This window comes from Sarcophilus harrisii, chromosome 2 (genome assembly GCF_902635505.1).
Source record: "Sarcophilus harrisii chromosome 2, mSarHar1.11, whole genome shotgun sequence".
NCBI lineage: Eukaryota > Metazoa > Chordata > Mammalia > Dasyuromorphia > Dasyuridae > Sarcophilus > Sarcophilus harrisii.
The window spans coordinates 635,862,515-635,887,112 of NC_045427.1; the positions used below are offsets into that span (position 1 = coordinate 635,862,515).

General features: G+C 34.7%; 1 protein-coding gene across 2 annotated transcripts in view; it reads left to right on the forward strand.

The window, feature by feature from the left end:
* Positions 1–24,598, forward strand: part of CTNNA3 (catenin alpha 3) — a 1,956,715-nt gene that overhangs the window by 986,696 nt on the left and 945,421 nt on the right. For both annotated transcript variants that reach the window (XM_031949475.1, XM_031949474.1), the window contains exon 9: positions 9,536–9,688. In XM_031949475.1, coding sequence (XP_031805335.1) covers positions 9,536–9,688 — 153 coding nt within the window. The remainder of the gene's footprint in view (positions 1–9,535; positions 9,689–24,598) is intronic.

Here is a 24,598-nt window from a genome sequence, read left to right on the forward strand (position 1 = left end):
TGTCAGAGGGTAAGGACACTTTAATCATTTCCTTAACATAGTGGTTCAACCAATTCCCAGTTCCATATTTGTGTTTCCATCATTCTTCAGCTCCTGAAATGTGGAGTATTCTTATCTTGTCATCTTTACCAATTGGCTGGTCATGAGGTTAAACTATAGAATTATTTTACTTCTTCTATTACATTTGTTTTAGGACATTCTTTTACTTGCTTCTTTTGGAGATTGCTTGATGTCTTTTGACCACATCTATTAAAAGACAAATTAATAAAAAATAGTTATTAAGCACTTACTATGTGCAAGCAATTATGATAAACACTGGAAAAATTCAAAGAAAGGCAAGAAAGTCTCTATGCTTAGATATTTTACATTCTAATAGGAGTAACTACATATAGAAGAGAGTTTACCTACAGGCTAGATAGAGAGGCCGGGAGTTCCTTAGGGGGCATCAGTAAGGCAGGTGGCAAAAATCTCATTCAGTAGCATTTCCATTGATAAAACACTATTTCTTTTTTTTTAGTCCTCAAAATTCATCTCCTTAAACCTTGTGGTCCAAATTTCTCTTCTTCCTTTCCCTCTACCCTCTTCCCAAAACAGCAAGCAATTAGACATAAGATAAATATTTGCAATCCTTACAGACACATCTCCATATTTGTCCTGCAGTGCAGGAAAAATAAGACCAAAAGGGGGAAAAAACACAAGAAAGAAAAAAATAAATAAACCAAAAGGTGAAAACACTATGCTTTGATCCACATCTAGTCTCCAAAGCTCTCTCCTTAGATGTGATTGGCATTTTCCATCCTAAATCCATGGAAATTGCCCTGAATCACTGCATTGATGAGAAGAATTAAGTCCATCATGGTCAATTAACACATAATCCTGTTGCTACTGTGTACAATGTTCTCTTGGCTCTGCCCACCTCACCCAGCATTAATTCATGCAGGTCTCTCCAGGCTCCTCTGAAATTGGCCTATTCATTATTTCCCATAGATCAACATCATTCCATTACCTCCATATGCCATAACCTGTTCAACCATTCCCCAACCAATGGGTATCCACTCAACTGCCAGTTTCCTGCCACAAATGAGCTGTCACACACACTCCTACACATATAGATCCTCTTAGCTTCTCTATTATCTCCTTGAGATATAGAACTAGCAGTGAGACCATTGGATCAAATGGCATGCAAAGCTCCAGAGTCCCCGTGGACTTAGTTCCAAATTGCTCTCCAGAATGGTTGGATCATTTCACAACTCTACCAACAATGCATTGGTGTCCCAGTTTTCCTACATTCTCTCCAATATTTATCATTTTCATTTTCTGCCTTCTTAACCAGTCTGAGAGATGTGAGGTGGTATTTCTCTAATCAGTAGTGATTTAGAGCATATTTTCATTTGACTAGAAATGGCTTTAATTTTTTTCCAATTAAAAATTGTCTGTTTATATCCTTTGAGCATTTATCAATTGAGAACTTGTATTCTCATAAATATGAGTTCTTATAAATTCTCATAAATTTGAGTTAGTTCTCTGTATAGTTTAGAAATGAGGCCTTTATTAGTCACACTGGCTGTAAACATTTTTCTCCAGCTTTCCTCTTCACTTCTACTCTTAGCTGCATTGACTTTGTTTATGTAAATCCTTTTTAATTTAATGCAATCAAAATTATCTATTTTGCATTTAATAATATTCCCCAGTTCTTCTCTGGCCATAAATTCCTCCCTTCTCCACAGATCTGACAGATAGACTATCTCCTGTTCTTAATTTACTTATATTATCATTTTTTATGACTAAACCAGCAATTAATTTGGACCTTATCTTGGTATAAGGAAACACTATTTCAAATATTTAACAATTTGAAAGTATAAAGGATTTTGATGATGAAAAGACATTTATTTAGTAAGCTTATCTATCAAATGCCTGCTACATACCAACTACTGTGCTAGCCTTTGGCAGTACAAAGACAAAAATGAAACAGTTCATGTCCTCCACTTAAACACTATTGAAGAAAATAGAGCACCCATGCATGTACACACACATAACACAGAAATACATCTATGTATCTCTGAACACACACACACACACACACACACACATATAATATATATATATATATATATATATATATATATATTACATGTGTTTATATGTATAAACAACCAATATACAACATAAATAGAATGCATTTTGTAAAATAGGACCCTATCTCAGGCTGGAGTAAGAATATTTGGAGAGATATCACATAAAAAGAGATGTTTTCAATCTCAAAGGGAACAAAGGATTCTAAGATGCACATATGAGGAAGGAGAAAACTTCTGGAATGAATTCAGCCATTTCAATAATAAATTAGTCAAAGCTAGAGTGTCATATATGAACAACACTGAGAAAAGCCTTACTTGGAAACTCTAGGAAGAGAAGTAATGAATAAAATGTCTACAAATGTACTTAGGATCAGATTATGAAGGCCTTAGATGAATAAACAGAGCAAGTTCTATTTAATGTCAGAGGTGAAATGCAGTTATGGGTGATTGTGAAGGATGGGAATGATATGGTCAGGCCAGTACTTTAGGAAAGTCATTTTGGTACTTGAGTACAGAATGAAAGAGAGATGAAAGATAGCAAGGAAACAATTTGGTGTGGATTGTACATAATATTGTAGAGGACAAGGATCTGAAATAGAGTGATTAACATGAAGTAGAGTGATCAGTTGAGAAAAGTGTTTATGATCCTAGAGACTGTATAATTTGTTATATAATTGGATATGTGGGCTGAGGTGGAGTGAGAACAATTTATGAATCCTATCTCTATGATGGTGACTAAGTCACTTTTTTTTAGCCTCAGTTTCCACAAAGGGAATTGTAATATTGTACCTAATATTCAGAATTCTTATGTTGTCTGTATTTATTTCTGATAAAACACTACCCAAATATCAGGTTTTGCTACTGTGGTTTTGTTTAATTGTTCCATGACCCAATTTGAAAGGAGATTTTCAAAAGTCTTCATTTTATTTGTAATATACATAAACAGGCACACACACATTTATACATATATATATACACATTTATGCATACATCTGTCATAAAGCTATTTACATATATATATCCATATATACATACTTACAATGTTATATGGATTTATATAAATATAGGTATTATAGACTCATGTATCTATATATACCCTTGGATAAATATGCAAATGTTCCTCCATATATACATTTACATACATGTTGTTTTATATATGACTGTTCTATTACTTTGTACTGTTTAAAAACAATTTCACTGAATAAAGTGAAAAGGTTTTTCTTAGAATGCAAGAACTCAACAGTTTCATAACTGTTAGAAGTGCAAAGAACAAATGTGGGTAAAGACACTGAGCAAATACAACATGATTTTAGTTAGAAGCCAAGATTAATGATCTAGCTTCTCAACATCCATACTTTCCTGTTTTTATTGAATGCCAAGTGCACAATAGTCTTGACATTAGGGATTAGATGCTGCTTCTTAGTTGCCATCCTTACAATCATATATTTAGTAGAGACAATATGGAACAGAAGGAAGGACACAAAGTGGAGGCAGATTTTGTTCTTTGTTTTTGTGATCCTTTTGGAAGTTTTCTTGGCAAATTACCAGAGTGGTTTCCTATTATATTCTCCAGCTCCTTTTACAGATGAGGAAACTGAGATAAGCAGTGTTAAATGATTTCCCCAAGGTCACATAGGTTGTAAAGCCAGATGTGAACTTTGGAAGATGAGTCTTCTTGACTCCAGGCCTGGGTACTCTATACACTGTGCTACCTGGCTCCCCAGAAGTCAAATTCACATAACAACTCAGATATTTCATAGCTTTATGAACTCAAAAGACCTAGACTCAAATTTCTTCTCTGGTGAGACCTCTGATAATTAACTTAGCTTTCTTCCACTTTCATATCTTCAGTGTTAATGTGAAGATGTTGTTTTAGAGAGTCAAAAAATTCCCTTATACCTTTATTTCCATGTCTATGGCCCTCAAACTCAGTTTCCTTGTCTGAAAAATGGAGGAAATAATACTCACATTGCATTGTAAATGGAATAGAACAATTACTGGTTTTGAAGTCAGAAGAAACTGAATTTCAATTACTTTCTTCCACATTTTTAGATTGTATGAAAATATACAAATGATTTAGCCTCTTTGTGCCTCAATTTACTCATCTATAAAATGGAGTTATTAATAATTGTATTATTAGTATAATATTCTATGAAGAGGTCCATAAAGTTCTATAGATTGCCAAAAGAGGACATGACAGAAAAAAAAAAAAAAAGATGAGCCCATGGTCTCAAGAGCAGTGGCAAAGATACATACCAGCCTGGTCATGCTGATTTACATCAAAAAGGAATGAAATATGTCACAGGATCAGGAAAATAATATAAGATTATTTGAGATGAGTTGGGTATCATTTAGAAATTCTTCTTGATTTAGGGCAATTGGGTGGGGTGATAGCACACTACAAATTCATGTCACAACAGAAATGTGGTACCTCAAATTCAATGCCTCCGTGCTGTTAGGTAGGTATTGTAATTATGTTGGCAAGTTTAGCCCTTTTCAAAATAGAATTAGGAGTATTTTAACATATCAGTCTGTGAGTTTATTCTGCTTAAGGTATTCTAATTCTATTTCTAATCCTTTTCCATCTTCCTATTGTCTACCAAGCAACATACCTGATATGGAAATGGATTCTAGACTTGCTTAACAATAAACTCTTGTCAAGAATTTGAGTAAAAAGCTTCTTTAGGAATGAATGGTGGATTATCTGTAACCCAGGGTTTATTGTTTAGATATCCAACATCTTGTTTTCTGAGTCCAAGAGCTTCTTCAGAAGATGTAATGAAAGTCAGGTAAAATAGAATTAGGGAATAAAAGGAAGAAAACAAAGTCAATCAGGGAAAGGACTATAGAGAAAAAAAAGATGGCAAGAGGTGATGAGCAGTGCATCAAGAAATCAGGATGACCAGGGCATCTTTGAAAGTGCTGACATTTAGATTTCTTAAGAAATATAAAAGCAACTGAGTTCACTTAGCTCTAACTTAATGAGCAAAAAATTATTTATTAAAATTTGAAACTACCTAGTAGACTTCCTCCCTTTTGTGATTGACACCCCACTCCTCCCCCAATTGGCCTTCCCAGATCTCAATTCCTAGGCCCTTCATTGTGGTCACCTAATGTCCGAGACTTTAGATATCCTAGAGACTTTCCTATCATTTCTCCTCATTTTAGTGATATATTTTGTGTTTCTATCACATACAATTTAAGATATAGCCCTTCCTTAATTCTCCGTGAATCCTCTCATGCAATAAAGTTTAAAAAAAAAATAAAATCAGTGTAGCTATTGGGACATTGAATATATATCTATATCTTTATAAATATATGTGAAAATATAAAAGTATAAGACAATGGGACATTTATTATTTTGACATTTATTATGATATTTATATATAGATAGGTAGGCAGATTGATAGATAGACAAACATAACATTTTGCACCCATAGACCACTATCTCTCCAGTGAAATAAAGTATATATTATTTCTTCAAAGCCCAACTCAGATTCTACTGTATCTGATACCTTCCCTGATGCATTATCATTAGCAATCTTCCCTCTAAGATACCATACTAAGAAGAAAATATATTAATTTTATATTTTGACTGCTCTTAATTGCAGTTTTCTGGGACTGTCTTTCATACCCACACCAAGGTTCTTGAATACAGTGATCATGTCTTAGATAAACTTCATCTATACCCTACTTTGAGCATTTCCTGGCACACAGCATGTGTATAAAATAAATGTTTGTAATAAAAAAGTGATACAGAAGAAAAGAGCATTGGTTTTATAGCCAGATTATTTAGATACAGATTCAGATGCTGTCCTTCCCTAAGGGATATATGGCCCTTGACCTCTCTGCACATCAGTTTACCCATCTATAAAATTAGAACCACTTAAAGACAGAATTAATGGAACAAAACATTTTTCACATTTTAAAGTACTATGTATACCTCCTCCTTTCGTTCTCCCTCCTCCTCCCTTTTCAGGTTCTTTTCTCTTTTCTCCTTCCTTTTCCTTTTTTCCATCATTATTCTCCATTTGTGCATCCTCAGTATATTATTATAGAAATTCTATTTTCTTTTACAATTTAAATTTCTTACTGACACAAAAACTCATTTTCATTACTAATATTCCCCTAATGAAGTTATATGCTTGCAGACCATGGGATTCTCTAATTCCTATAGAACGAAAATTATGGTGGTCCCAACACTGATGACTTACCCATTGGGCATAAATAGACTAGGAAGTCATCTGGGGTATTATCTAGGAAATGAATAGAACAAAAAGATGGTATGATCACTTATAATGGAAAACAGAAATAGTATCTGAGTGATCTAAGCATCTGGTTTGTTTTTGTTCAATCTTTCAGTCATGTTCAACTCTTCTTGACCCCATAAACCATGCTGTCCCTGGGGTTTTCTTGGGAAAGTCACATATCTATTAAGTGGCTGATGCTAGATTGAACCTCAGTTTTCTGACTCCAGGTCCAGTACTCTATCTTCTGAGCAAGCTAGCTACCTCCTTCCTAGCTACCCATGTTAATAGGATCTGAGCATTAAAAGGCTTTGGGGAAGCTTCCACACATTGAGAAGGTACTCTCTAGATGAAAAATAGAAAGACACACTGTGGATGAGAAGAAATGGAGAATTTTTTATCTTTATCTTTTGAGGGAGAAACTAGATCAGTAAAATATGAATCTATTGAACAAGTATCAGATTATAAATAACTGATCAGGAGCCAGCTTATGTTATCTTTGTAAAGGAAAATGTAAGAAGTATTTATACATACCAGATACTGTAATAATTATCTTACAAATATCTCCCTTGATCTTTACCATAACCCTGTGAGATACATACTATTATTATCCTGATTTTACAATTAAGAAAACTATACAGACAAAAGTTAAATCACTTGCCCATGGTCTCACTGACCTTAAGTATCTGAAATTGAGTTTGAATTCATGTTCTCATGATTGAAGCTTCATTGCTCTATCCTTTGTATATAGCACCATTCCTTGTAAAAGAATAGATGCTGAAATGATTTTTAGATTAAACTCTAGCCTAAGTTTCTTTCTTTTTTTTTTTTTTTTTTTGTAAAATGAGGAAATCAGAATAGATGATCTTTGGGGTCCCTCCCATCTCTAGATCTCTGATCTTATGAAATTTTATTTGAAAATCTGATAGGCAAAGAATTTCTTTACTCTGAGGCTTTAGGACATTTTACTAGTTTTCATGTTCACAGAACTAGATTGAGTTGACTTGTTTTTTAAAATATATGCACATATTAAAACATATGCAAATATTTTATAGATATGCAGATAAATAAGGAATATATATAAAATTTATAAATGTAATTTCACATATATTTACTCATGCTATACATAAATATCATATATATGTATATATTTAGATATAGAGAACATTATATTTTTTGATCTAGAAAATGGTTCATTGTTTTGTTGGTGGCAATGGTAAAATTTAATGAGCAGGCAGTCCCCCAGTGGTTTGAGGGACTCTTATTATCATTGCTGTTAACTCTGATGCTGCCTTGCATGATTCTTACAGAGCTCAACATTATATGGATAAAATATATTCATTTTTCTTGGGTGGGTTTAGAACTCAGCAAATATCTGTGGAGCTGGGTAATTGCCTGACTGTCACTTATGAGCTTACATGAAATCTAATTTAAAAGAACTAATTTGTAGCAGAATGTTCAACTTGTTTAATAATTTAAGCTGGGAGTGCAAGAACAATTAATGTAAATGGAGAAAATTGGACATCAGACTCATTTATTATTCTCCTTGCTCTATTAATCTGTTATCAACTGGCATAATCGGTGATCTCAGTTGGTTTAATTACCATGAAGTCTACAATTTAGCTAATCAAAATTTATTGTCAGCTCCTCCAACAAGGTAGAAAACATTTTGTAATTTTGCAATTATGAAAATACACGTTGTAAAGTCATGTATACAGAAGCGGGTAAACATTTTAATGCCGGGATGTTTGGGCATATACGGACATTCTAACTTACAATCCGACCTTGGTGTTAAGCATAATGAAGGGAAAAATATGGACCTTTGAAGAGCAATCATATGATTGTGGTAAGGCTAAACTCACTGTCTTCATCAGGAAACACTTGGTATTCTCACAGGAGGTTTTGACATGCTGCAGCTGTTATTCTCATGCATGGTATACTTGTTCTAGGGAGGCAGTGAGGTACAAAGAGCAATGGCTTCAGATTCAGGAGGCCAGATTTCTCAGCCCAGCACAGAAGATCTTCATAGATGATCCTGGATGGTCCATTTCACTTTTCTGGGTTCCAGTTTTCTGTAAAGGGGACTAATGATATTTGTTATACCTAATATTTCAGTCTGTTGTGAGGGAAATTATCCTTTCCCTCAATTGTATTTTACCTTCCTCTCTATGCTTTCATTTGGCCATCCCATAAGCTCTTCTGGTTTCAATGATCATCTTTATGGTGATGATTCTCAGATTATTTTTTTTTATCTTTAAGCTCTCTTTCTTATCTCTCAAATTGAATGCTATATAGACATCTTAAACTCCCTCCAGTATCTATTCCCTCCAAATCCTCTTGTCTTTTGAGCTTCCCAGTCATTATCAAAGCTACTACTATCCTCAGAGCTACCCTTAGCTGCCATCTTGATAACTTATTCTGCCCTCTGCTATCCAAGCTTTTAAATCACTTTTTCAAGTCATCTCTTGAACATGTAACCTTCTCTCCTTCAACATTTCCACCATTACTCTGTGGTAGGCTGTAATCATCTCACATCTGGACTATTCTAACAACCTTCTGGTTCTTTCCCCTATCTTATCTTTTACCCACTCCAGTTCATTCTTCATTCAACTGTAAAATTATTCTTTCTAAAGTGTACATCTGACCATGTCACCTAGCAAGTAAACTCATGCCTTCCTATCATCACTAGAATCAAACATAAGATTTTCTAGGTACTTTGATGATTGATAGACAAATGAAGGAAAGAAATTGTCTTGGCTTTCAAGGAGCTTGTATTCATTTTGGAGAGAGGACATTTAAATATAATTATTACACATATATACATGTCCATGTTTGTATGCATATATACCCATCATGTACATATATACCATTATTACAAGTTATTTTTTGGTGAGAAATGCCCCTAATTACTTGGGGAGATCAGAGAATTCTGAATCTAGAATGTGACAATATGGATTTTGAAGGAAACTAGAACTTTTAAGAGAGAGACAAGGAGAGAATGCATTCCAGGAAGAGAGGACCACTAATGCAAAAAAAAAAAAAAAAAAAAAAAAAGAAAGAAAGAAAAGTCAGAGATAGGAGCTGTCCAAGGTCTTTTCCAGTTCTATATTCTGTAATTTCTTTATATGACACCCTAACTGGAGCAGTTTACAGAATGGAGTACAAATTAAAACCTAACCAAAAGGATATTCTTCTTTTCCCCTCTTGCTGTAGCTCCGTAAGGCCATTATTGACCATGTGTCAGACTCTTTCTTGGACACAACAGTCCCCCTTCTGGTTCTCATTGAAGCAGCCAAGAATGGGAGAGAAAAGGAAATGAAAGAGTATGCTGCTATATTTCGTGAGCACACCAACCGGCTTGTCGAGGTAAGTTTGCAAGCTCTTCTCTGAAGTAGAACCTGGAAAGTGGACAGTTGATTTGGTTCATTGCAAGATCTCCTGGAAATGCCATTTATGAATAAAGTGTTAACAAATGAAGGCATCTCATTGGGTGCCTATTTTAAAATATTCTTCAGTAATTACCCTGATTTCCTTAGAGAGCCTTTACTCCAACTCTCTTGTTTTCAAGATAAAGAAATTGAATTTAACCAACTTGACCAAGGTCACACAACTACTTAGTAGAAAAATAGACTAGAACATAGATCTATAAACTCCATTTCCTCTGGTTCCCTGTAGAAAATTTATGTACAATATATAAATAAATTATACATATATATGATTTTATATTAAAAGTCTCTCATGGAAGGGAAAAAAGCATTTAAATTTGAAAAATTGATGTGGCTAAAAGATTTTATAGAGAAGTAAGTGTTTCACATGCTATGAAAGAAAATTCCTTTCCTTTAAACAAAAAAGGGGATCCTATTTTCTGCCAAGGGCCATTTGAATATTTATAATCATTCCTGGGCCATATACAATTATCAACTTAGACCACTCAAGCTATGAGAGATTGTTGTACCTACCTTTCAGCTCATCCAAGTCTGAGGTTGATTATACAAATGATATGGGCTATTCCCCCATTACATGTTCCCCATTACACCTTTATGTCCATGATGTCCTAGTTCATTTTACTTTTTTGAAGTTGTAGAGTGACCAAATAAAAAAGATACTGGACTTGGAGTCAGAATAATTGTGTTCTACTTTACCATTTCCTAGCTTTGTGATTGAGTAAGTAATTTCCTACTTTGTGACTTGGTACTCTTGGCTGAAAAAAAAATGGAAGCCCTGTAATAGATCATTGGCTAATAAGCTTCTCTACTCAGAATATCTCTTTATTATGTCAAAAATGTCATGGGATTCATTTATGATCTTTCCACAAAAGCATAGGATCTTAGATTAGAAGAGATCTCAGTGACTATCTAAGTAGCGTTATTCCAAGAGCTTTTCTTCTAGAGCAGCTTGTTTGAAGACTTTCCATGAAGGGAAGCCCACTATATTCAGAGACAGTTCATTCCATTTATCAATAAGCCTAATAGTTAGGAAAGCTTTTTATTGGAAATAGGTCTAAATTTGTCTCTGCAATTCAATTAGTCATATTAATGACATTTGTTGTGGCAAAAATGCAAAGTGATAAAAGACTCATAAATTCAATAACATTTCCTGTGAATTTCTGTTTTATTAATCACATCTACTTACATCTGAATACTAGTAGGGCATTTATATATGAGGATTATTATTATTATTATTACTATATACAGGAGGGAATATTGTCTTATTTATGCATTTCTAGACCCAATGTAATTACTCTGTTCTTCCTCTTACTCAAGGATCCCTGGCTTAAAGGTAGGCAATTCACTTAGATATTCCCCATGTTCTTTTCCAACTGTAAATTTCCTGGACAATTTAAAAGAGCAAAACCATAAATGTTAGTGTTTTGGAAATTTTTTTTTTTATTTTTTGTAAAACCTAAAAAGAAGAAATAGCATTCATTACCTTAAGAAATATAAATATAGGAGAGACCAGATATTGTTGAAACAGAAATTCCTCTGCCACTCATCTTTGATGTCTTAGAAAAGAAAATGAAAAAGAAATTGCAGACAGAATGGTGATCTCCCCTGGAAATGCTGTGTTTGAAAAGAGCTGATAACCAAAGCAATCTAGAAAATCATCACTAATTTACTCCAAACATTGAGGCAAACATGTCCATAAAAGAATCCTGGTGAGTGGAAGTTATTCATGGTCTCTCTTTTTTTTTTTTTTAAGGAATAGTCCCAGTTCCCTTTATTACAAAAAAAGTCATCTCCTACTCACACCTCCATTCCCTGCCTCCTCACACAGACTTCCTAGACCAGTAATTTAACATAATGATAGAAAAACCCTTAAATTTTAAACTAACCTCCAGAGGAAGGAATGGAGGGTTTGCTCTTTTGAACACTACAAATTTTGATTCCTTTTCTGAGTTTGTCAGAGATTTGTAAAAATCAACAGATTTGTGATGTAAGATTCAGATAAAAGTTAAGATGGCAAGTTGCGTTTTTGTGCAATATATTTAGCAAATGATGACCACACAATATCACAGGATTATAGGGCTACAGATTTAAAACTGCAAAGAATCTTAGATGTCATCTTGTCCAGTCACTTCTATTTTACAATCAATGAAACTGAAGACTAGCAAAATTAAGGTTACTTACTTAACTTAGTAAGCTAAATTACTTAGCTAGTAAGTGTGTGAGAGAATCTAGAAGTTCATGATTCTAAATGCTATTTTCTTTTCAGAATTTAAGATGAGGAAATGAAGGTAAATGGGGTTATGTGACTTGCTTAAGGTCACACAGCTAGTAAGTGTGGAAGGCTGGATTTGACCTCAGGAACATGAGATTTCTGAGTGTACTTTGTACTTTATCTTCTATGCCACTTAGCTGCACTTCTTTAAAAGGAAAGACAAAGGATATTATAGAAATATTCCAGTGATAAAATGAAATAAGTGCTTGTTTGGTATTTAACTTGTACCAATGGATCCGTGTTCTGATTTAAGTGAGTTCTACCTGGATCTATCTGTGCTGGATTCTATCACTTCCAGGGTTTCTCATCAAGTGTGACTATTGCCTGTCTCTTCCTTCACAATAATCCATCTTTTAATGTTTTTGTTATATTGTGGATACCTGTTCATCTCAAGTACTATAATCTGTTCTCCCTCATTGCTTTTGTTGCACCACCCACCCAATTCATTGTTCATCAGGGCTTGATGCTATCTTTATTCTCACTTTCAGTTCCATTCAATTCACACATTTGTTAAATACCTGTTATTCACTAGAAATTCTGTTAGATTCCTAAGATACAAAGACAGAGTGTGACAAAAGTCTCTGTACTCAAAGAGTTGTGTTTGACTAGGTGTGAACAGCATGCACATCAGAGGTTCTGTAGCTTCTTTTCATTACACAGTATTATTCCTTTCATTGAGGAACTGTGATACAAGAAACTCATACATGTATGAGTGAGTTCGGATTTAAATTATGAGGAAATTGCACGTGTATAATATCGACATAGCCTGGGTTACATCCTATGAGTAGCATTAGCATGCTACTTACTGAACAACCTTTGAAAGCCACTGATAGACTCATCGTTGTTTTTCAGTCATTTTTCAGTCATTTTTGATTCTGGAATCCCCTAGTTTTCTTGGCAAATATACTGGATTGGTGTGTTATTTCCCTTTAGTCCCTCTAAAATGTAACCTACCCATCTATGGAATGTCCTAGGGTCATTACCCAGTTGATGGAAGAATAAGTATCTACAACTTAATCCATTTATCTCACTATATATACTGTCTGACCCTAGACATTGGACCATACTTCAGTTTTATGTCTTAACCAGATAGGAACTTAGACCATTTTATGATTTGTTTGCTTTTACCCATACATTTTCTTCCTTCCCCCTTTCCACACATGAAGAATAAAATCTTTCCTTTTTATATGTTGTGTTACCCTATGTCTCTCCTTAAAAAAGGAATTCTTTTATTTAAAAAAAATATATCCCTTTTACTTAGATGAAGAAACTGGGGCAAATAGTGTCAAGTGACTTTCCCAATGTCAAAGGCTCCAGATCTAATGCCAGATTTGAATTAGGAAGATAATTCTTTCTGACTCCAGGCTTAGTACTTTATCCTCTGTGTCACTTAGTGGCCATACATTTTGACGTACATGATAAGTGATTACAAACATGTACAAAATCAGGAGAAAGTAATTGAAAGTTCTGGAAATGCTAATAATTGGGGAGACCAGGAAAGGCTTTATATAGAATATGACATTTGATTTGAGTCTTGAATTGATCTAGCGATTGCAAGAGACATAGATAAGGAAGTAGGACTTCATGTACAGAGGCAAGGATAGAGGATTGAGATGTTATATGAAAAGAAGCACAAAGAAGCTACTCTGGCTGGAATATACAGTATATGGAGAATGGGAAATAATTAGAAAGAGAGGAAAGACCCGGCTCATACCAGGAGATAAATGCCAAAGAATGGATTCTGGGATAGGCAAGAGGGAGTCTCTGAAACTTTTTTTTTAATAAAGAAGTGACATGTTAAGTCTCAAGAAATATAAATTAGACTGATGTAGAAAGGATAGATAGAAGAAAGGAGAAATGGAAGTCAGAAAAGCTAATTAATAGGATAGAAACATTTTAGGCAATATAAAATGAATATACAAATCAATACTTGTATCTGGCATGTGTCTTATCATTTCCATGAGTTAAGTAAATTGTTGATCCATGGGCAAGTATCATTGGACAAGTACCTTAATGGAGATGTGACCTCAGTGGGGACAATATTACATTTTTATGGTAAAGAGCGATTCAGGATCACTGAAAAGATTGTACTTTACCAGTGCAGATTTAGATCTCTTTTCATCATAAGATCTAATTACTTAAAGCTTATCCAAGAGAAGCACCTTAGAGTTTTACTTAGTGAATAGTCAGGTCAATTACATGCCATTGAAATGTGGGGGAAAAGTGTTTTATGATGATTTTTTTGGTAGCAAATGTACATAGACCAGTCAATTTTTAATGTCCATGAATTTCATTGAGGAGATCTGGTAGTACCCTATAGATCAGTGAAATCACCATACTAGTATGCACAAATATTCTTATCCATAGGATCTCATTCTTTATAAGGAATTCCCTCCTCATTTCAAAAAGTTGCTCAATGCCTTACTCCTCACATAAATCTCCTTTGTACTCGTTAACAAAAGATTACTCATTAAAGGGAGTTTTTTTTTTTTCAAGAGGATAATGAATGAATGAAAAAATAGGTTTTTCTTTAATGTTAGGCACAGTGTTAAGTAAAAGGGATATATTCTTTTTTAACAAAAGAAAGTTCCTTTTTTAAAGGTGGGACATAGGGGAACACAGCATGTAAAAGGGAAAGCTAATCATAGAAGTATATTTTATTCTGGTGTGTAGAAAGGGAGAAGGGAGAAGATATATGGGTGACAGCACACAGATCATAAAATGATCTGAGTTCATATCTGGCTGAGGCATAAAACTGAAGCATGGCCCAATGTCTAGAGTCAGACGGTGTATACAGTAAGATAAATGGGTTAGGTTGTAAATACTTACTTATTCTTCCATCAACAGGGTGATGGGTCTAGGACATTCCAAAGATGGGTAGATACATTGTAGAGGAACTAAACACATATATGTTGGAAAAACTGGATAAAGAGGTGAACATTTCAGGTCCACTGGGAAGGGTACTGATCCAAGTTTGGAGAAAATGGTCAGACATGCTATTAAATGAAGAAATGGATTGGGGGTATGAACAGAAAATAAACAAGAAACTGACTGTAAAACTTAAATGGAATATTGAAAAGTTGGTTTTATATCAATCCCAACCACCCAAGTGATAGGGGTCACAACCATTGTAAGCAGTCACTGAATTTACCCCCCAGAGCTTCATTTATTACATCATAGTCACTTAGAACAATATTTATCAACATTACATACACCACTAATATTTAGCTTCCATCAATCATCAAGCATTTATTTAACATTTTAAAAATTCACAATAATAAAGCACAGGGACTATGTTGTCTTCTTCTCTGTCTTTCCTCATTTTCCAGAAGATAATATAGATTTGAGTGAATAGATGAATTTGAACATCAGTCACCTGTCACTAACCTTCAGAAATTTTTTTTGTGAAACTTTCTTTCTTTCACTTCATTGAAGGAACTGGAGAGTATCTTTTTAGTGTTTTTGTTTGTTTTATTTTGTTTTCTTTTGCCTAGAGAAGAGAAGATTTTGGAAGGGCATTATCCCTATGATCAAAAATGTAATAGGCTATCATAAGAGAAAAAAGAGAAAAGTTTATCCCTCTTATGTTTCACCCCAGAAGCCAGAAATAGAATTCAGGAATGTGTTAAAAGAGAGCATGTTTTGGCTCATAATGAGGAGGTCTGCCCTGATGTTTACAATGGTTCAGAGAGCATTGGCTTGCCATTGCACACAGGGAATTCACCATTAGGGTAAGAGAGCAAACAGAGGTTTATTGATTATTTAAGGTTCCTCACCTTTGGAGGATTCTCCGATTCTAGAAATATTCCTTGGCTGAACCACTTCTAATTAGCTGTCATCTTATGTGTAAAGCTAGAGGGTTGAATTAGACTGTCTTTCATGCAATACATTTAAATTCAACACACATATATTAAGCGAATTCTGTATTCCAGGCACTGTGTTAGCTCCTATAAGATACCAATACCATGATTCCATATATTCCCTACTTTTCATCCCTAGATATGAGCATAGTAGTTAAACAATTATATACTTAAATAACTCCCCCTGGTGTTAGCTATCGACATTTCCAACTTAAAACCAATTTCAGGCACTAATTTTTGCTCCAAACTTACCTCATAGGGAGGTTGGGAAAATTCAGCAGTATCTTTAATGTGCTTTGTGCTCCTCTGAGAACTTCACCAGAGCTTCAAGGTGGCAATAAAACTATTAGGCATAAGAAAGGCATTGCATTTAGTTTGTGGTATTGTTTATTTTAATTACTATTATTTAATCTTCTCCTTAAATCAGCTCTTTTTAAAAAGGCCTTCCCATTATTTCAGAATCACATTGCAATTTGTGTTCAGTATATATTGAATTCAACTGCTGGATTCTCGGGCAAATAATAAAATCTCAGCTGCAGCCCATGAATTTTTTAATAGCAGTTGTCAATGATAGTATTGGTAATGATGAGGAAAAGAGGATAATAATTGAGATGAAGGAAAATAATGTGCTAATAGAGAAAAAGAATAATGAGGATAAGATGATGATGATGATGATGATGATGATGATTATATGAGCCTTCAGAGGTGTCCCTGAATCAAGAAAAAGTATAGTTACCTAGTAACCTTTGAAGGTTTCCTTGGCTTTTTGACTTACTCATCAAAAACTCATCTGTCTTGGGGAACCTTATTTTAGCAAGTTCCAGGGGAGTCTTTTATCAGGAGGAAAAAGTGGGTGGACATTTAATTAGAATACTTCCCTCCATCCTACAAAACATATTGTTCCCACACACAGAATGGTGTTCCAGATTTAGAAAAGCCCACGTGCCAAGAAAAATGACTTCAGATGAGAATCTTCCTGATTTCTAGAAGGGTTGTCCCTGATCTTTGACAATAATCCTATTGTCCTAGATAATCCTAGATAAGATAGGATTATCTAAGTTGTCTCTCTAACCTTGAATTTTCTTTCTGGATCAACAAAGAGGAATATTACTTGCTCACAAAAATAAAGTGCTTCTACCTCTTTACATCTCCAGTTCTGTGTATACATATATATATATATATATATATATATATATATATATATATATATATATGTTTATTTCTTAAATCTCTGCAATAATGACCATTCTTCACCAGCAGCCGTACAGTATCATTGGAGGGGGAGGAGGGTAGGAATCATCCAAATAAACGAACAAACAAACAAAAAAAAAAAGATGGATATTTGCAGAGAATTTTAGGGTCATGCTAAGAACAGGGCAATTTTCCTGCAAGCAATTTGTCCCGGTTCAGTTCTAGGCTTAACATACTATTTACTTGTCATGTCTGGTCACATTAGATATACTGATGGATGTTCATCTAAAGCATCTGATGAACATGGGAAGACCTCAACGGATAACCCTCAATGAATTATGCAGGAGATACAATATAAAGGTTATTGTTAGGGAGATATAAGAACAGAAAAAAATGAGCCAGTCCCCATTATATTAAGAGTAAAGAATAATAAAACATGATAGTATGATATACACATAATATTATGACATTTAAATATTCCTTCAACTGTCCACCTACTGTTGGACAGCAGGAGGAGGAGATGGGCAAGAATCAGGCAAGCAATAAATGAGTAGATATGAATTAAGCACTTATTATGTGCCAGACATTCTGCCAAGTGTGGAAGAGCTGAAGAAAGGCAAAATAAGGGTTTTTTCCCTCAAAGGGTACACATTTAGTGAGGGATATAACAAGTACATTAGGCAGAATTAGAATGGAAGAAAGCATCATGATCTGTAATATTGGCAGATTTATCAATATTTATTAAAATTGGCCAACATATTGATCTTGATTAATTTATATGTAGACATAATTGTGATTTGTTTCTTATTATTATTTTGGAAGATTCCTTTTCTCTTCTTGAGAATATGAAGGCAGGTAGAATTTTATCTTTAGTGATGTAGAACCCAATTTGATGGCCTTATCCCTGGGTAATGAGCTTCTCTGACTGTTATTTAACAACCAACTATTGGTTGCTAAGATATAGAGATGGAGTTTGTGGTTACTACCTCCACTAATGGTCATCTCCTCCATGCTCTTTCATGCTAAGTGCTTCTTATCTATGATCTCCCCTAAATCTTTACCCTGCATTCTAAAGGATTTCTTCTAACTTTTACTACAGTAATTCATTCTTTGTTACTGATCATGAGAGACAAATTTAGTGTTCACAGCTAGGAATCTTCCTATTATGAAATTAATGCCATATATAGTTATATGAAAAATGATCTGAATCACTATTGATAAGAGAAATGCAAATTAAAACAACTCTGAGGTACCACCTCATGCCTCTCAGACTGACTAAGATGACAGGAAATGATAATAATAAATGTAGGAGGGGACGTGGGAAAACTGGGACACTAATGCATTGTTGGTGGAGTTATGAAATGATCCAACCAGTCTGAAGAGCAATCTGGAACTATGCCCAAAGGGTTATCAAACTGTGCAGAAAATCCAGCAGTATCATTACCAGATCTATCCTGTATCATTGGTATACTGTATTGGATACTGGATCACTCCAGATACTGGATCAATCCAGTATCATTACTGGATCTATCTGTACATAAAGCAGGGGAAAGGACCCACCTGTGCAAAAATGTTTGCAGCAACTCTTTTTGTGGTAGCAAAGAATTGGAAAATGAGTAGATGCCCATCAGTTGGGGAATGGTTGAATAAGTTGTGGTTTATGAAGATAATGGAATATTATTGTTCTATAAAAAATGATGAACAAACTTATTTTAGAAAGGCCTGGAAAGATTTACACGAACTGATGCTAAGGGAAACAAGCAGAACCAGAATACATTGTATACAGTAACAGCAAGAATGTATGTCAATCAACTATGAAAGATTTGATTCTTGTCAGTAGTTCAGTGATCCAAAACAATCCCAAGAGACTTTGACCAGAAAATGCCATCTGCATCCAGAAAAAGAACTAAGGAGAACTGAATGTAAATCAACACATGCTATGTTTTCTTCTTTTTTCTGTTTTTTCTCTCTCCCATGATTTTTCCCTTTTGTCCTGATTTTTCTCTTCCCACATGATTCATAAAGCAATGTGTGTTAAAAATAAATTTTAAAAAGAGGAATGTTCCTATCACTATGGAAAAAAAGAAAGCCATATAGAACAGAAAGACATTTTGTTGCTTTTGTTTTTATTTTTCCTTTGTTCATTTCTTGGGTTTCCTTGGTTATAGGAATCATCAGGGGACAAGGATGAACCTCTCCACATTCAATTATCCTTTCATGTATGGGTTGGATTAGATAGGCTACTGCCATCCAACTCTTAAAACTGATGATGCTGGAGCTTGGGTAAAGACACACTCATCTCAGGGTGCCATCAGGAATGTCCTTGACATTTTTCTATCTTAGTTTTAATCAGCATTTTTAAATCAGCTAACAAACTTTAGAGATCCCATGGCTGCTTCGGAGGAGATATGGAAATAAGTCCCATTGTTTGTGAACTTGGCATACCTAACATAACTCTGGGTGAGTCTCTTTTTTTGTTTTAAGTTTCTTTCTTCTATATGGCAACAGTGGATGTCTGATTTGCCAAAGTTCAGTTACTGGCTTTTGGGACAAAAAAAGAATAGAGATCCAAGATATTTTGGTTCTAGTTATTGTCCCTCCTTGACTATACATCCTCATAACTTTTCCAGTCCTTCATTCTGCTCTGCTAAATGAGAAAGTCAAACATAGGCCCTCTGTGGAAATTTTGCACCTTTCCTAAGACATTGCCTAAATTCTGTGGACTGGTACCTATTTATTGTTTGCTCGTGTTTTGGACTCTAATAGACATTCACATGGATATTTGGATAATCTGGAACATTTCACTCAAGTCCAGCAAGTATTTTTTGAAAGATTACGTTTTTCTTCACCCGATTTTCCTAAAACCCCTACTTTCTTTCAAGACTAAGCATCTTCTAAAGATGTTTCCTCTTGGACCCATGTCTTAGTGTCTTCTTCCCCCTCAAATCACCTTGGGTTTTGTATCTCTTGTTCATAAACTTATTTGTGTACATGCCATTTCCCTCAACTAGATTGAAAGCTCCTTGATGATGGGCATGAATTTTGTGTCTTTGTATTCCCAGTGCCTGACAATGCCCAGCATATAATGGCCCTTTATTAGAGGAAGCCAGTTTTTTTGGTTGATGTTCCCATCCCCAGAGACTGTATTGGGAATCAAGAGTTGGTAAATTAAAAAGAATACAACCTTCTATCCCATCATCCTTCAGTGAAAACAATACCAATCCTTCTACTCAATCAAGATGCTACAGAAAAATATCAATGGACATTTGCTATACCCAAAATACCACTTTATGCCATAATTTGCCATCAAGTTTTCATTGTACCACTGTCTAACTGTGATCTTAAACCTCAAAGAGCTAAAATGCCTTCTTTTTAAAATGAAGGGTTTAGAAGAAGAGATTTTCAACTTCCCTTCCATGGAGATATTCCATGATTTTAAGGAGAGAGAAGATGGACAAAAATAGAAAGGTCTATCCTTCCAGTCAAGCCTGAGTTGAAATAGGCTTCTGGTGCATGCTCACTGGGCAAGTCCTAAAGCTTCTTTACCTCAGTTTCTTCACCTGAAGATAATAACTAAGATAATAGCTACCATATCTAAGTAATTAGATTGCTTCAACACTTAAATGAAATAGTCTATATAAAACGTTGGAAATCCAAAAGCACTAGGTTAAGTATATCTACTAATTAAAGATTATCATAAGTTCTCTATCAAAGAAAACAACTTTATTACAGCCTAATAGAAAACAGGTTTAATTCTTTTTCTCCTGCAAATGGAGAAAAGAGAAAAGGGAGAACTTCCTTAGAAGTTTTACATTTAAAAAAGGTTAAAGTTGAATGGTACAGGGAAAAAGACCATTGAATTCTGGGTTTTAGTAGCTGAATTTGAATTTTGATGTTTCCTGTATGACCTCAGGCAAATCCTTTCCCCTCTTTGAACCAGGAATTTCTCAATTGTATAGCAGGAAATTTGGATGAGATTATTAGAGCTGGCCTGGATTAACCTGAGGATCTAAACCTATATCATCTAATTTAATGAAGATCCAAGGTACAATGATGAATCTTACTAAACATTTCTGAAAAAAAATTAACATTAAAGTAAAACAACAATTTTTGAATTAGAGACTGATTTATCTTTAGTGATTCTTTTAAATTATTATCTAAATATTTATAATTACTCAGTAACCAGGGACCCTAGGTAGAACTAATTAATGAAAAGTGCTTTCAATCCCTAAGTGATGGTATGCTTTTAATAAATAAATGCTGGCTGGTGGATTTTAAAAGGGTAGGTTTTAAATGTTTAAAAATTCATTAGAGCTCAAAAGTTGAAAGGGATTTTAGGAGTGACCTAATGCAAAAGGTACCTGTATGTCTGATTGGGATTGGAGCTTCATGGGAGTAGGGTCAGCTTCATTTTTCCGTCTCTGTTGCCTAGCAAAGAGCATGGCATATATGAGACATTAAATAACTATTTCTTTTTCCTTCCTTCCCTCCTTCTTTCCTTCCTTCCTTTCTTCCTTTCTTCCTTCCTTCTTATCTTCCTCCCTCCCTCCCTTCTTTCCTCCCTCCCTCCCTCCCTCCCTTCCTTCCTTCCTTCCTTCCTTCCTTTCTTCCTTCCTTCCTTCCTTCCTTCCTTCCTTCCTTCCTTCCTTCCTTCCTTCCTTCCTTCCTTCCTCCTACCAATTCCAGAGATGTGACAGCATTGTGCCCATGATCAAAAAGTCATTAAATGGCAGAGCTGGAATTTAAAATAAGAATGCATTCCCTATATAGTACCAACATATGTGATGAGTAGGTTCATAAATTATCCCACAAAGCCAATTTTGTCCATTATGTATGTGAATATTAGGAGTACCAGAGGATCTAGTTACTACATATAATAATGCTTTTATATTAGAGTTATGCTTTGAATTCTATTTAGAGATACCAGAAATATGCTCCTTATTCAGGGATCTTAATGCTGAGAGTGGAGACAACCCCAAATGGCATAAAAGCCCTAAATGCCATTAATCTGGGAACAAATCTGGGTTTGTAAAGGACTTATGGAGCAGGAATATAATTTCAGGTTGAAATAAATCAGAATAGCAGGCAGGAGTTAGCTGGTGGAGAAAAATCAAGCCAAACAATGTGGGAAATCAAAGTATAGGTATGTGAGCATGTAAGCAGTGACTATGAGGCCTGAGAGAAAGGGAAAGAGAAAGGACATGACTTCTCAACTAAGGCTGGAGAAAAGGAAGGAGGCTGATAGGGAGTTTGGGAAGGCTATACATGTGAGAGATTCCTAAAAACCAAAAAGTGCCTGGAATTGGGGAAAAAAACAATTCAGAGGTAAATCATAACACATGACACTCTCTGTCTGATAAAATACAGAGGGGAGCTCATAAGGAAAGGCTAGATTGATGCTTCTTTTGACATAAGGCAGATACCAAAGAACAAAGTGAAGTTATTCTGTATCCTTTGCCGTGCACCACTGACAACATTATCTGGAGGGTATAAATATGAAAAGAATGTCTCTGTTTTCTATATTATTTTTTGATCTTTGATCAGATTTTTAGAAACCACAAATGAATGAAAAGTATTCTATAAGACAAGATGAGATGTACTTCTAGTAAGTTGAATAGAAACTGATGAACATGTAAAGATGTATATGTGTAGGTACATTAATGTCTGTGTATATGTATATACATATATGTGTATATATGCATGTGTACATGGATAAAAGTAGCATAGCAAATAGGCCTCAAATTTAGGAATGTATGGGTTCAACTCCTATTTTTGACCTATTTTAGCTGTGTGACCCTAGTTAACTCACTTAATCACTTTGTGCTCTAAGAGAGTCTTTAATATTTTAACAGAGAACATCCCAAACTACATATATACATATTTCTTCCCCTGTGAGATCTCTGTATCAATGACATCATAAGTATAGACACTATTTCTGATCTCTAACATTTTCCATCTCCATAAAGTCACACTTGGTCTCTCTCTCTTTCTCTCTCAACCATTCTGATTCTGATTGGCCATCAGTAGATCCCAAGTCAAGCACTATTTGATCATTGTTTGAGTCCCAGTTGACTCAGATTGAATGTAAATGACAATTATTTGTGCTTTGGCCAGAAACCCTGAGAGTCCCTTATTTATTTATTTAGAGCTTTTTTTTTTGGACGAGGTGAAAGAGGATTTTTTTTTCCTTTTATTGCTACCTAGCCTTAATACTTAATGAGTATAAATTCAATTAAATTGAGACCTATTGAAGACCTTAGCTTAACAAGGCCAAGGTTTCCTATTTCATGCAGAGTCATCTCCAGTCATCTTGATCTATATCTTGTCACTGGTGCCAGATAGCTCCAGAGGGGAAAGTGAGGCAGGTGACCTTGCCCAGGCCTCCCTCACTTAAATTCGTTTGCATGCCATGGCATCACCTCCCTGATGTGATAGTCTTTTTCAAGAAGGAAGGACAAACAACAATAACAACCAAATGCACGCGCGCACACATACAAATACATGAAAAAATGTCCCATACATACTTTTATTTATCAGGTCTTCCTTTGGATTCAGAGAGCATCTTTCTTCAAGTGTCTTTTATTTTTTAATTTGTGCATTCATAATCATCAAAATGATTTAGTTGCTCTTAATATAATATCACTATTACTATACAAAGTGTTCTCCTGGTTCTGCTCACTTTGTTCTTCATCAAATCATAGCCATTTTTGAACATTAGTCATTAAGTTGTGAAGAGGTAGGGATATGGAACTGAGCAGATGAAATCATGTATCCTTAAAAGTATCATGTATAATGGCTCCATGACACAGCAATAGTATAGTAAGAGTAAGAGATGAACAGCACTAGTACCATACTGGTATCTAATGACTATTCAGAGAACTAGAGAAAGATTTTGTTATAACTGATAGATTCTTTTTGGAAAAATTTTGGAAGAGTGTGAGCAATGACAGGCTGCCACATATTATAACAGAGGAATTAAATAAGAAAAATGATTCAGCATCCTGCATTTAAATCTAAAATAGCCCCAGCATTTAAGGATTTTCAAGGCTGCTTTAAATTTACATTAATTCTTGAAAGGAAGGATAATACAGTGCAAAGGACATTAGAATTGAAGTCATAAATAACATGGAATTGAATCCTGCTTCAAATACTTACTATCTGGTTAACTATAGACAAGTTGATTTATCTCCTAAGGCTTGGTTTCTTTATCTGTTAAAAGAGAATAATGATAACGAGAGTACCTACCTGACTAGGTCATTGTGAGGAATAAATGAAATGTTTTGTGTCAATTATTTTGCACACCTTAAAGTAATCTATGAATGAATGGATAAAAGAAGGCTTTGATTAAGCTTCGACTATGTGCCTAATAGTGTGCTAACAGGCGACTTACAAATATTAATGCAAAAACAAAAGGAGTCCTTGAGCTCAAGAGGCCTATATCCTAACAGAGGAAACTAAATGAATAGAGGAGTGATGAGCAGCTTGAAGGCATTGATGTTTATTAAAG